This window comes from Cuculus canorus, chromosome 4 (genome assembly GCF_017976375.1).
Source record: "Cuculus canorus isolate bCucCan1 chromosome 4, bCucCan1.pri, whole genome shotgun sequence".
Taxonomy (NCBI): Eukaryota; Metazoa; Chordata; class Aves; order Cuculiformes; family Cuculidae; genus Cuculus; species Cuculus canorus.
Genome location: NC_071404.1, coordinates 76,587,674 through 76,602,228, shown reverse-complemented (window position 1 = coordinate 76,602,228; position 14,555 = coordinate 76,587,674). Strand labels below are relative to the sequence as shown.

Genomic DNA, 14,555 nt, shown 5'->3' with positions numbered 1-14,555 from the left:
CACCTAGCACACTGCAACAAGGCAGGGACAGCCAAGGGACATCCCAGCAGAGCTACGGACACACCAGGCTAAGCGGGGCAGGCCAAGCCCTAAGGAGGACAGACCTATTTTATAAACACAAAACAAACCTGGATTCATTTTGCTGTGTTAAGCAGTTTACAAGAGAATTCCCCTTAGGAAAACACAGAGGTAGAGATGAAGCTCTTCAAAATCTAGAAGCGTTGGGTAATGTTTGTGAGACAGCCTGGCTAGCAGTCATCACCACAATCTGAGCAAGGAAGGAAACAGTACTAGGGTTTTTCCTCTCATGACTTCTCCGGAACACAGCACAGGGATTATGTGTTCTGCCACTACTTGTCAGGTGGATTTGCATAATCAGAGAACATCCTAGGTCTTTGTTAATAAACAGAGCCCTGGACCGATGCTCAGCTAGCCTTAGTACCACAGCAGCACTCTGTTCATTATCTTCTATGTGAAATTTTACATTTTTATTAAGTAACTGGATTTTTCACATGCTGTTCTTAGTATATAGTATCCAAGATATTCTAATATCTCTTACTGAATGGGCATTCCGTTGGTAGAGATGCAGAAGATTGATATGAAACACAAAAAGCAAGAGGAAAAGGGATTTCTGCTTGTGACATGATTTAGACAATTTCAGCCTAGAAGACCTACTTCCAAATGGACGCCTTACAACCAGATACGAGCACGTTCAAAAACATCAGGCCCTTTTTACAGTTTTCATTAAGAATTGATGATGTGACATTTAAACATGGCAGCGGATATATTTTAGAAAACAAACACATCCTAACAGGGATGCAGCTGTATCGAAAAACACCCACTTTTCCCTTTCAGTGCCCTGTTTGCTAATCAGCAGGGAAGATTTTAGAGAATGTAACATTGCAAATACCTTGATCCTTGCCCTAAACTCTTTTCTTCTTCAGCATCTTGCCCAGCAAAGCATCCTAAGCACAAAGGAATGCAATGTTCAGATCTAAAATAATGGCATACAGACCATACTCTGAATTACATTGTACCCTGTGCCTCTGAAGTAACCTGGGACATTATTTCAGCCCAGTCAAGTTCTTATTAGAACAGCTTAATCTGTTGCTAGCTAGTCTTTCTCCCAGGCACTTGCCAGCAGACAGCCACTGCAATGCTTAGGGAGTTGCGGGTGGCGTGTGAGCAGGAGCTGGGCTGGCTGGAAGAAGGGACATCTAACTAGTACCACCACCTACCAGAAGGAAGGCTGTCAAGACAGCAGGGACCACCTTCTCCAGGGCGCAAACAACAAGTCAAGAGGCAACAGACGTGCTGGAAAATGGAAGAATCCCACCTAGACACAAAGACACGTTTACTTATTTGTTTATGTTGACAGGAGGGTGGGCAAACACTGGAGCAGGGCCCAGAGTGGCTGTACAACCTCCTTCTCTGGGGAGTCCTCAAACTCCCCAGGACGGCCCTGAGCAACCTAATTTTACTGGACACAGCTTGAGCAGGAGGTTGGGACTGGAAAACCTTCAGAGATCCCTTCCAACATGTATAACTCCATGATTTACAATGGTTTTTTTCCAAACGGCAGGGTAAGTAAGTAAAGCAAGATGTCTGAGCAGATGGGAGTAGACCTGAGGACTGCTTCTCCTAATGAGCTTCCTGGGTTTGTATAGTCTTGGAAAGAAGAACAAAGACATTCCTAATCTCTGCAGTGAGCTCTCAAAACACCACTCCCAGATTATCTTAAGTCAAAATATGGTTCCTGGTCCAAAGTCAGGAGACCTTCCTTTTACTGCTCCCAGCTCAGTGACACCCATCCACATCACCAAACATACTGTGACCTTATTTCAGTTTGGGGTTGGGTTTTTTTTTCTCCCCAGTTCAAGTAAGTGAATCACAATATTTTTTCCCCAACATATATTTCCAGGGGGAATAGTGATCCAAGAACCAGCGCAGAATTCAACAATTAAACCACTAACAATGTTGTCTGTACAAAGCAAAGGGCATAGAACTTACAATATCCTCTAAAAATGCTCTAAAAATGTCTGCGCAAGCTTTACTGAACGAAAAAGCTTACTTTAGCTTCAGTAGTAGAGATCTATGTTTTTAGAGGAAAGGGTCCAGAGGAAAATTACATATTTGTGGTTTTGCTGGGAGTCACGATGTCTATCCGTATGCATAACACATGGCTGCAGATTCATAATAAACAAAGCTTTCAAACAAAAAAAAATATAAGTGCTCAAAGATTCATCTTGTGTGCGTAAAAAGTGAGCAATTCATTTTAATCTAGCTTATTTATTTAGTTCTTGAAGTCAGCAACGCAATTATGAAGCTCTTCCTTCCAGAAAGCGTGTACAGAAAGTAAAACAGAATGAGAGATCAAAAATACTGATGGGAAGTGTGCCAGACAACCGAGCACTCACCCCTGCAGCAGGTTCCTCAAAAGCCACATAGAATTCTACTTCCCATTTCTGTGGATTAATCTGTTTTACACTTAAAATGACAGCTACAAAAGCGTAACGGACTTTCTGGAAAGAAAAAATGTTTAGAAGAATCTGGACATGCTATGAAGAGAATTTCCATGCATTTATGAAAGCATACAAAACCAGCTATAAGAGGGCAAGGAAAATACTTCAGCATCTGGTTCACATTTGATTTGTACTTTATCATTGTCTATTTTGGTGCAAATTATGTGTATACCTTCTGAGGAAAAAAAATCTGTGGCAAATCTTAGTGAAACTTCATTTCCTCAGCATATTACAGGCCTTGCTGCAGTTATCAGGGATATTACAATGCACAATGCTTCATTTGAGCTAGAATAACCTTGTCTTCTACTAGAAGGAAAGAGAATTAACTGTGTGTAGCAACGAGGAGGATAATTGTCTATACTATTCAGAGAGTAGTGGTCTATAGCTCAAAGTCCAGATGGAGATCTGTCACAAGTGGGACCTCAGAGGTCCGTACGGGGACCGGTGCTGTTTAATATCTTTATCAATGATATTGACAGTGAGATTGAGTGCACGCCCAAGAAATTTGCAGATGACACCAAGCTGAGTGATGTAGTTGCCACACCGGAAGGACGGGATGCCATGCAGAGGGACCTGGACAGATTGGACAAGTGGGCCTCCGAGAACTTCATGAGGTTCAACAAGGCCAAGTGTAAGGTCCTGCACCTGGGTCGGGGCAATCCCTGTTTTCAGTACATGATGGGGGATGGTGTGATTGAGAGCAGCCCTGCAGAGAAGGACTTGGGGGTGCTGGTCGATGAGAAGCTCAACATGAGCCGGCAATGTGCGCTCACAGCCCAGAAGGCCAACTTGTATCTTGGGCTGCATCAAAAGCAGCATGGCCAGCAGGGTGAGAGAAGTGATCCTGCCCCTCTATTCCTCTCTTGTGGAATACTGTGTCCAGTTCTGGAATCCTCAACGTAAGAAGGATATGGAACTGTTGGAATGCGTTCAGAGGAGGCTACAAAGATGACTGGAAGGCTGAAGCACCTTCCCTACGAGGACCGGCTGAGAGAGTTGGGCCTGTTCAGCCCGGAGAAGAGAAGGCTCCAAGGAGACCTTACAGCGACCTTCCAGTACCTGAGGGGGGCCTACAGGAAAGCTGGAGAGCGGCTATTCAGAAAGGCTTGTGGTGATAGGACGATGGGGAATGGGTACAAATTGGAGAGGGGCAGATTTAGACTGGACATTAGCAAGAATTTCTTCATCATGAGAGTGGTGAGACACTGGCCCAGGCTGCCAAGGGAAGCTGTGGCTGCCCCACCCCTGGAGGTGTTCAAGCCCAGCTTGGGCAGCCTGACCTAGAGGGATGTCCCTGCCCAAGGCAGAGATTGAAACTAGACGATCTCTAAGGTCCCTTCCAACCCTAACTATTCTATGATGCTATGATTCTATGATTCTACTAAAAGACATTTTTATGCTTCACAGTAATCCAGAAGGGTAAAATCTAAAGATACCAGAATAACAAGATTACGCTGTAACTGAAAGAGGCCGAAACTTTAACACCTAATAAAGCTGCCTTTGCACTTCTCTCTTTGTGCCCTCAGACAGACCACATTATCTGACACTTAATATGTTACATGTTGAAAATTACTGACACGTTGGTAAGCACTGAACAACTTCCAGTTTTTTAACTAAGGCTGGGTTTTTTTTTACATTTCACTCATCATTAGGGCTGCCAAAAGCTCTAACGAAAGCACTTGCCCTATCAAATTCTTAACAACATCAGAAGGGAAAACTTTCAGTCTCTTCAACTTAAGCATCAGCCATGCACTCACACCTTCACTAATTAAAAGAAATCAAATGTGCCGTAGTACCAAAACCTGCTGAGAATAAGAAAGGCTGCTGAAAAGCCAGTTACACAAAACTTCATGATGCCCCCCCTTGTGTGCTCTTGCTGAGTTCAGTCTTCTTGAAGTCTATTTCATTTTACAAACAGCTACTACAAATCTAGCTTCTCTATACTAATGTTGCATTCATTATGCAGCCACACATTGCAGCCATAGCTGAGTTGAAACACAGAACCTGTTATAATACCCACTAAATTGGCTTTTACGTTAACTATGAAATCACGTTATATCACTTGTTTATTTGGGTTCTCTATGTTTTATTTTAATTCTCTCCAGGACTGTGCTTCATCTTATTCATCATGGAAATAACAAATTTAACTATTTCAGTGGAACGAATGAGATTTAAAATTGTGGAAATCATCAGCTCATCTAAGCAATAAAAATAATTAAAGGAAGCAAGATCTTTTACAGACATCAGTCTCACAGACTGCTGGTTTCTCTAGGAGGTAAACAAAAGCTTTTATATATATATATATATATACGTATAAAAACTGTATCTGTGTTTACTTATGTGGTTATATAGGTATATAAATACCTATGTTTATATGCTTAGATATATACATTAAAACCTATATATCTATATTTATATACAAAGATATAGTTAATCATTCCTGAAGACCATGTTTATTGAGCAGAAATTTGCACAGTTGAGGATTTGTTTGATTTTTTGCTGCATCAGGAAGGAACTGTGTTATTACCTTTAATTTCCGTATTAGCATATTTTTGATGTAAAGAGTGAAATCTCAAATTAAGCTCAGAAAAAATATTGTGTTAAAGAACCACTTCCACCATCCCTTACTTCATTCCCTACTCGGCTTATACTTAACTAACGCCAGGTGACTTACTCCCGATTTGGCTACAGTAAATCAGAAGAAATTCAGAAAGGATTTACTAAATCCACATTTGCTATACATTCAGTGTTTCTCATCATATTCTTGTGAATTTATGCACATTCCCATGCAAAAACTCAGTGACTATAAAACACAAAGGACATGTTGTCAGGCACAAAGGACACAAAACCCCCACATGTCTTTAACTACCCTCAGTCCAAAGAGGACAAGACTAGGTACACTTCCATGTTTGTGTTTTGTGTTACTGCAGGGAGAGGTGAGCCTCTCTCAAAGACAGGCTTTTCCTCTTCTCCTTCAGGTGTAAGAGTACATTCCTGACGCAGTAAACTGAACACAAGCACAGAGAGTTTGATGAGGAGCAGCACCAAGTTTGGGTGCTATCAGTTTCCTCAGTAATTTATGAGAAGTTCCCAGCTCAAAGTGTGGAAACCATAGACTCATGGAATGGTTTGGGCTGGAAGGGAATTTACAGATCGCCTAATTCCAGCCCTTTGCCATGGGCAGGGATACTTCCCATTGGATCAGGTTGCTCAAAGCCCCATCCAGCTGGTCCAGCTATAGTTCTTCATAGACGAAAGAGCTTCTGCCCTCCAAAGCACAGCAATGCCTCCACTCCAGCCCAACTGAGGCTATGCCAGCGGATCTGCACTCAACCGGCTCAGGCCTATTCCAGCTGACCTGGCACCGTTTTGGCTTGGCAGTCCTACTTACTTCTAAATATCCTGACTTACAAGGCCATTCAAGGACATCCTGTCTTGTTGCCAAAAGGACTTCATTTATCACCTGAAGTGCTGCCACATGTCAGTAAAATCTGCTGTGGCCTTTCAGGAAGGCATGAAGACTCATCAGAATCAGACTTGAGCCTGATGTAGTTGGCTAATGGATCCTTTCTGCTTGCCACATCCCACGCACCAACTATAAAGCAAAGGGAGAGGAGAGGATAAAGCAAAGGGAGAAGACAGGATAAAGCAAAGGGAGAAGAGAGGATAAAGCAAAGGGAGAAGAGAGGATAAAGCAAAGGGAGAAGAGAGCAGGAGGGAACGATGCGCTGCAATGAAGCCAGACGTGTCAGCGCTGCCATGTGAAACCCAGGAGATTCTGGTTACTGACATGATCCTGCTACACTGCACATACCATTTTGCTGTGCACAGCTTTTGGCAAGAGGGAATGTAAAGACACCAGCTTTTCCAGCAGCTACAGAGAGAGGCAGAGTGACTCTGATTTAGGAAAATACTACCCAAACTCAGCACAAACTGTGCAAAAGCAAACTCAAGCTGGAACCCCGTCCACATTTTTACCAGGTTTGAATCAGCAGTTTTCTAGACCAGGTCAGGACTTGCATCATCAGGCTAATGCAGTTTTTATCATCTCATAAACCTCATAAATCAAAATTAACAAAGCAGGCTCTAAATCAACAATAAGATGCTGCAAAAGTGTTACATCACCAAAAACACATGGATTACTAGAAATCAGCATGCTAAAATACAACTTCACCAAAGTTAAAAGAGGACTGAGAAATCATCTCAAAGTTTACCAAAAGATAAAAGCCAGACAACAGGACAATGACAGTGAATTTCTTAGTGAAGACATGATTATTTTCCTTACTAATCTTCTTTCCAAATTTCTAAATTAAAATATTGGAAGCATTAGTCCACATAACAGCTGAGAAAGTAACAGTTAAACAAAATGGCAAATCCTTGACGAGAATTTGCTCAGTAAAGAAGGTGAGCTTTTACTATAACTTGATGTGTAACCTTATGAAGAAAAAGCATGAGATTCTCAAACAGTGAGGCTTCACCTACATTTTAAACTCTATTATGCTAGCAAGCTGCACTAAGTAAGAAAGAAAACCTGTCCGCACTGATATCATTACAGGCATCTCATCACAGTAAGAACCCAAGAAATACAGCACTGCTGAAAATCAGACTCATGTACAAACTGCTGTAGCTCAGCTCAAACCGCCAGAGCTCTGCTATAAAGGAACTCGAGCTGTGTTTGCCTAGACATCTCTTACCACAATGTAACAGGAGCAGCAGGCCAGACTACTCAGGAAATGCTGGAAAGGGAGAAAATACGGCTTTGAACATCATGAGTACACACTTCCTCAGTAACTCACAGTTCTTAGTATAAGGCTTAAAAAACACTTCACACTTCAAGTTAGAAAACATCACCCCTAAAGTTATTCTTGTACTTTTATTGCCAAAAAAAATGGCTCCTACGTTTATCCTCATAACTGCAGCCATGTTTCTTTTTGCCCTTTTCCAGGTAAGTAACATTCTCTGGTTATCTTGGTAGATCTCCTCCTATCACCCCTTTCCCTCAATCATACTTTTTGACACACAGATGTCAAAGCTTAGCACAGTACTCTCGAAGTGACTTCTGTTGGCAGATACAAAATAAATGTCATTTTCCTCTTTTTGACTGTTACTTCCATACATCTGTGAACGCTGTTTTCCCCTGGGTATCACAGCATCCCAACGAGACTTGTGTTCAAGTAGCTGTTTCCTGTCACCACAGGCTTTTCCAAGTCACTCTTTCCAAGATGCAGGCGCTCCTCTTTCAAGACCAATGTACACTATTTGTTCTTAGACATCTGAGCTCACATCTAGTGGCTGTAAGACTCCTTCAGTCCCACCTAAACTGATACCACTTCAATTTTTATCTTTAAATCTGTTGATAAAAATACTGAACAAGACTGCTTTAGAGATCAATCCCAGATAATCCTATCACAGGAGAACTACCATCTTACATTTTTATTGTGGTTATCTGTTTTCCTAATAACCCTAATAAAGCATACGCTGATTTACCATAATAAAAAAAGCAGCACATACTGCAGCACCAGAACAAATGCCTTACAGAAGGCAACTGAAGCTCGCAGCTAGATTCATGACTTCATTACAAGGATATCAAGTGCGCTTGATAAATAAATTAAAAAAAAACTGCTGCATCTAAAAGCATTTTTCAAATGACTGCATGCTCCTACAGGGTCTACACAGATTTCTTCAATTTATAAGGCTTTGGAAGCACCAGACAGCTGGATTTTTATTTAGTTAGCTTCCCTTCCTGACACTTTTCTACTAAGAATAATCATTGGTGATTTACATTTTCATACATGAGTTCAGTCCTTGGTATCTCACCGTCGTTCAAAATCACTCTTTCAGTAGAAACGCCTAATAAGAATTAGGCTCCCTCTTTACCGATTTAAATACTTCATTTGTGAACATTTGGTAGATAATTCAATTTCTGAAATAATAATTTGATGTCACAAATACTTCCAAAAAGGCAGCAGAAAATATGTTTGTTTCCTCTCAGATTTTTTTGTATTCACATTCCACAGTGGGAATCAAATAGAGAAATGAAAACATTCTCATATGTATCTCTTTAAACCCCCAATTCCAGAGTTTTACCCTTTCAAAAGAAAGTATTCTGATGCGTATCCTCCTTTTTCCACATAAGCTGTGCTTTTCCACATCCTTTGTTCAAATTCTACATTTCAAAAGAAAATTAAAACACTCAGATCCAATTTTAAGACTCCTTTGCCGATACTAGAGAAATTTCTTAAGTTTGGTGCATCTGAATACAGACAAAAATGGAAAGCCTTTCTTAAATACCGTCCTAAGATTTCCTAACGGCAAAATGACACCCATTAAATAAAATTACCACCAAATCAGATATGAAATGGATATAAAAAAAGTATTGTTGGGAAGCTAAAAATAGGTACGTCGATTGTTAAGAAGTCTGGTCCTGAATTCTTTCTTATCCTGATGAAATACTAACCCAAACTAAACTGAACTGGAAAACTGAACTAAATATTAAATATTTTTCTAGCTAGGTCCTAACTGGACACCCATCTTGGCAGGGGAGTTGGAACAGGATGATCTTTTAAGTTCCCAAATTATAATATGATTCTATGAAATACAAAACCAGAGATCTGTACAAGTTTTTGATAATTCTCTATTTTCTCGGGAAAAATAAACTGGAAAATATTTCCAGTGGTTTAGAACTTTTTGAAAACTCAGTTTCTCCAGAGGAAAAAAAAAAGTCTTGCTCTGATGATAGCTACAAGGTATTTACTCACAGGCTGCAATCTAAAACTGTGACTCCCCATAGCTGTGCTGCTTTACTCTGACTGGAAGGATAGTATGAAAAAAGAAAGCAAAAAGGGTTTTTCACCCTAAAGTATCTGGTAGAGTTTTAAGACCTGAAAGATAATTAACCAAAGAGACCACACAACACTCTAAAAAGGATACCATCATTCATGTATTATTTTAGAAATAGAGTTAACCTGGAACCAACACCTTTACATGAAAAGTCACTTCCAGAAGGGAGATTTCATCAAGATAATCAGTTAAAATAAGTAAGAATAGGTGTGAAAGAAAAGAGAAAGGGTTACTAAATTCTAACCTCAGAAATCTCCCACCCTGCAACCAATGTGTAATTAAAAAAAAAGACAAGTAACTAAAAAAAATAACACACTGAAGGACAATAAAGAAAACCACTGAGATCACCTTTGAGAAACTGCCCAATCAGTTAAATTCGATCTCTGCTTTCCTGGAGATCACATAGAAAAAATTACTTTTTAAAATTTTTCTTAATTTTCTTAAATTATACATACTTACTGTTAACATGACAAGCTCCTTTTCCAAACATGTTTTATTTTCTGGGCTATTAGAAATTAATCCCTGGCAGTAAATTCAAGAGAAAATATGGTGGAAGAGAAAAGCATGAATTTTATATTCATGGACTTGCTAATATTTTTAAACACATATACCCTTTGTCATGCACGTAGTGCAAGACTTTTTTACAAGGGTTTATCTTTACCATTTTGAGACATATAAGCCACTATACGATACTTATATATCTATATATGTATTAACACATTATAATCTCTGCTGTTACAGCTGAGTCACCTGTCTCTGGTATACCTCTTCTTTTGCTACCAGTGCTTTCCAATGTGATGTGGAACTACCCACTAGAGAGGATGATATGACAGTGACCCAAGAAGAAGAGATTCCGTCGGGTACAGGCAGCGTGCACCTACAGTGATTTCAGGGTTAACATTTTGGTAACTGAGGGCACAGCTTCTCAGCATGCAAATGAGAACCTCTTCAGCCTGGTAATGATGACAGAATACAAAGTATGCTGCCAAATACTGACATGCTCGTTTCAAATCATGAAAATCTTCTCTCAGACAAATCAAGAACACGGCATTGTTCCTGACAACGGAGTAGAAGGATTTGTCTATAATCCTTTGACTGAATTGTGCACCTTGGTGCAGGCAGCAATGCTGGAATTAGTGCTGACTTACAGAGCCCTACCTGTCACCAAAGCTGTCATCGCCTGTTTGCATTTCAAGTCAAGTCATACATCCACAAATATAATACACAGAGCACAAGTCTCATGAGGAGCGGCTGAGGGAACTGGGATTCTTTAGTCTGGAGAAGAGTAGGCTGAGGGGAGACATCGCTCTCTACAATTACCTGAAAGGAGGTTGTAGTGAGGTGGGTGTTGGTCTCTTCTCCCTAGTAACAAATGAAAACTGAGAGGAAATGGCCTCAATTTGTGTCAGGGAAGGTTTAGACTGGAAATTGGGAAAAAATTCTTTACCAAACAAGTGGTGAAGCACTGGCAGAGGTTGCCCAGGGAAGTGGTGGAGTCACCATCCCTGGAGGGGTTCAAAAAGCATGTAGACATGGCACTTCGGGACACAGTTTAGTAAGCACGGTGGGGGTGGGCTGACGGTTGGACTGGATGATCTTAGAGGTATTTTCCAACCTTAATGATCCTATGATTCTATGCGGAATCATATGCGGATAGTTGGCCTGCCAGAAAGTATCGTCTACATCCTAATATTGGTCCAAGCTACTCAACAAACTGAAGACACAAGATCACACGAAATCGATTTTGACATTTGTTTCAACTGCGTTCTATGCATTTCAGCTCTTCCTCTTCATCAGTTTATTACTGCTTTTTGTTCACCTCCACTGGCTTGTTCCAAACCACAAATACACTCTGGTTGCAGCAAGGCACAGGTAAATGACCCCCGAGTCCGAGCAGCACCGTACGTGTAACCACTGCTTTCCATAACTGCAGAAGCGCTGCACCTCCTCCCCGCTGCACATTCCCTTGTCTGGCACCACTTTACAATGCAAAAATGATGGCTGGGATAAAATAACACAGATAACGCTACTCTTCCTCTCTAACCAAATTTGCATGTGAAACCCCTAAGCTTTTTAGACTGTGTAAGAGAGGGGTTTTTTTCAGAGATTCAATACTTTCACTATGAACTGTGTGGCATTTGTTTTCAATTTATGATTAAGAGGAAGGAGCAGATTCTTCCTCAGCCACGAAACAACTCTATTAGTCTAAAAATGTCACAAAGACCAGTATTTGTTAGTTAAAAATGAAAAGGAGAAAAACTAGCCATAAGGAAGAGGAAGCAGACTGCCAAATGCTTTTGGAGCACCAAACATCCGTTTTTGTTCAAAACACTCAAAGAAATGACCAGCTTTTCTGATGACATGTTTTAAGAACATACATGGAGATAGAGGAACAAGATGGACAGGAGAATGCCACTCTTCTTCAGAAGTTTCAGGTACAACAAATATTCTTGGAAGAGATACCTCTGGCATATACTTCAGTGCCTGAAAACGCCAGATAAAACTCCTTAAAGATCAATGTACTCGCCTGTTTCTAAAGGAAGGAAATAGACCCATTCCCAAATATTTTTCCTCCCTTTCCATGAACGCTTGAGTAGAAAACATGCAGTTCAGGAAATAAAAGCAGCAGAGCCTTCCGCACCTACCTTTCTACAGAATCTCAAACACAAAATAAAACAGGTTAAAATAAGCCTCTCAGTAAAAACAACATTAACTCTATTGACATTGTTCTGCCTCATATTTAGCAATATATGCTGTTACATGAAATTCTTTTGCAGGTCTCAAAAAGCCATGAGCACTGAAAATAACTCCTCCTACACACAGCTCAAAAAAACCCAAAACACCTGGCACAGACAGCTCACTGATGGCAGAGCAAGAGCTCAAAGAAGATGAGAACAGTACACGTTGCTTTAAGTGACCTATCAGGTTATTACATCGCACAGCAGAACTCGAAAGCAGCACCATGTTATAAAGAAATAGTCTTGCATTGAGGTATTTCCACTTGACTTCTGTGAGCTGCTATTTCTATTTCTCATTTTGTGTTTTCCCTCAATTTTTTAAACCGATATCTACTGCATAAAGCAATTAAATGTTCCTACCAATATTGGGATGCTTCAAGAGGCGACAGATTCTAGCTTCTCTTTCCAGTTTCTGGTGATCTGCAACAGAAGAAAGCAAAACAGTAGTTTTTAGTACGAAGATAAACATTGCTCAGTGTATGTGCTATACAGAAGCAAAAAACCCCATCATCTGATGTGATCCTTAAAAAAGATACCTCCCTTATTTCAATCCATTAAGATTTTACATTCAAACTGTTTGTAATATTGAATTAAGTTACTGCATCCAATCACTTCTTTGATGGACTACCACAGGCAATTCCATTAGAAAACTCATGCTGCCAATTTATTGGGGAGAAAGGAAACATTCATGCCATGACCTATAATTATCAAGTAATAAACCACATTGCAACATTAATCAAAATAATGACACTCTGAACCTCCAGTATTACCTTAAACCCTACTTGTTAACTGCTTTAATGATACCTTCTGCACCAGGTACACAGCTTGACGTGAGGCAGCCCTCCTGAGGCACAAGCACTCCTGCTACCACATGCGCCCACCACAACAGAAGGCTACGGGAACTTCCAATAGCTAACAGCCTTTCCAATAACTCATGACCATTCCAATAACTAATGGCCAACAGTTGTTATTTTCCAGCAGGGCTAATTTGTCTCTCAGGCTGATTACTCATTAACCCCAGGACACCCTGAACACATAGGTTTAGGTGTACCATCTGCCGGCTCCTCCTCTCCCGGCCACTGGATTCTTTTTAGCCTTTGGGTAAAGCAGCAGGCTGCACATCTGAACTTAGATGCTAATTTATACTGGAAATACCCAAAGGTGTTTAAGTATGTTAAAATCTCTCGTGTCAGGCAGTATAAAACACACATGGGTAATTCGGGCAATACAGTACACAACTTGGAGATGATAAAAAAAAGGATCTCAAACTTCAAATGTCACACACGTAATTTGGGTTGTGCTATCTCTGCAATCCTAATTATCTGCATTATGTTTGAGAACACTCCTAAAAACTGAAAGGGGCAATTCTTAACTGTCCTTCCAACTATAAAAACAGTAGTCTTCACAGGACATTTTGAGCTGAATATTCAGCATTTGGAGAACACAAGAAGTTTAATTTACAAAAGAATATTAAGCATCAAAGCAGTACAGAAAGAATGAAGAAGTTACCTGGTTTTGGAATGTAACTCTTACAGATCTATTAAGGTACCTGTTCTCTCCCGTAACACTATCAGTATAACCAGGTTATCTTTCCAAGCCAGTAAGTCGTAGTTCCTCCCACCCCAGTTTGACATCAGAGTCTATTGGACAAGAGTCAAAACAGGGTTCAAGAAAACAAAACTCCTCTTTGGTGCCCAAATGCAGCAGTGGGATCCTTACAGCCTCCTTTTAGCTGCTGCTCAACTCCATAAACTACCTCAGCACTTATGTCACTGCTCTCTTCTTTGAGAAGCCCTAAAGTTCCCTGTTAAAACCAACCACAGTCCAAGAGCTTCAAGGACTACGCCACCTGCATGAGCATATTTGGCAGTTTAACCCTCTTCTCATGTTTAATTGTTAACTAAAAACCAGGTAATATTACATTTCAGAAGTACAAAATAATAAAAAAAGAAAAATTAAAAATCCTGCAAGATGAGCTCAATCTTCTCTTATAAACTCAAACTCTTCCACTGAGGTTTGCTGTTAAGGTTTTTAAATTCAGTTGCAGCAAGTCTGAAACACAAGCACTGACATAAACAGTTACAGCATCTTAGCGCCCATCAGCTTTGGTTGTAACTTAATCATGGCTTGACCAATTGCCGTATTACATAGTGCTCATGGAAACAATCTGAAACACAAGCTAAACTAAGGTTGTTATAGAAGAAAGATGGAACTACAACCAGTGTCTCAGGGGAGGAAAAAAATAAATAAAAATCAAGGGACTGTTGGTCACTTGGCATAAAACTCTCTCTGGTGCACCACCAGCACTGCTTTCAAAGGCCATTCTGTACTAACTCAAATTACTTTTACAGGATTAGCCAGCACAGCTAGAAACCTGGAAGGTGTCTGAAAGCCTTCTATGAAGTGCTAAGTACAACCTGTGTTGAGTCTTCAGGAATAACACAGATATAATAAA

General features: G+C 40.3%; 1 protein-coding gene across 23 annotated transcripts in view; it reads right to left on the bottom strand.

Moving 5' to 3' along the window:
• Positions 1–14,555, bottom strand: part of CAMK2D (calcium/calmodulin dependent protein kinase II delta) — a 137,985-nt gene that overhangs the window by 72,709 nt on the left and 50,721 nt on the right. For all 23 annotated transcript variants that reach the window (XM_054065939.1, XM_054065918.1, XM_054065924.1 and 20 more), the window contains one exon: positions 12,461–12,520. In XM_054065939.1, coding sequence (XP_053921914.1) covers positions 12,461–12,520 — 60 coding nt within the window. The remainder of the gene's footprint in view (positions 1–12,460; positions 12,521–14,555) is intronic.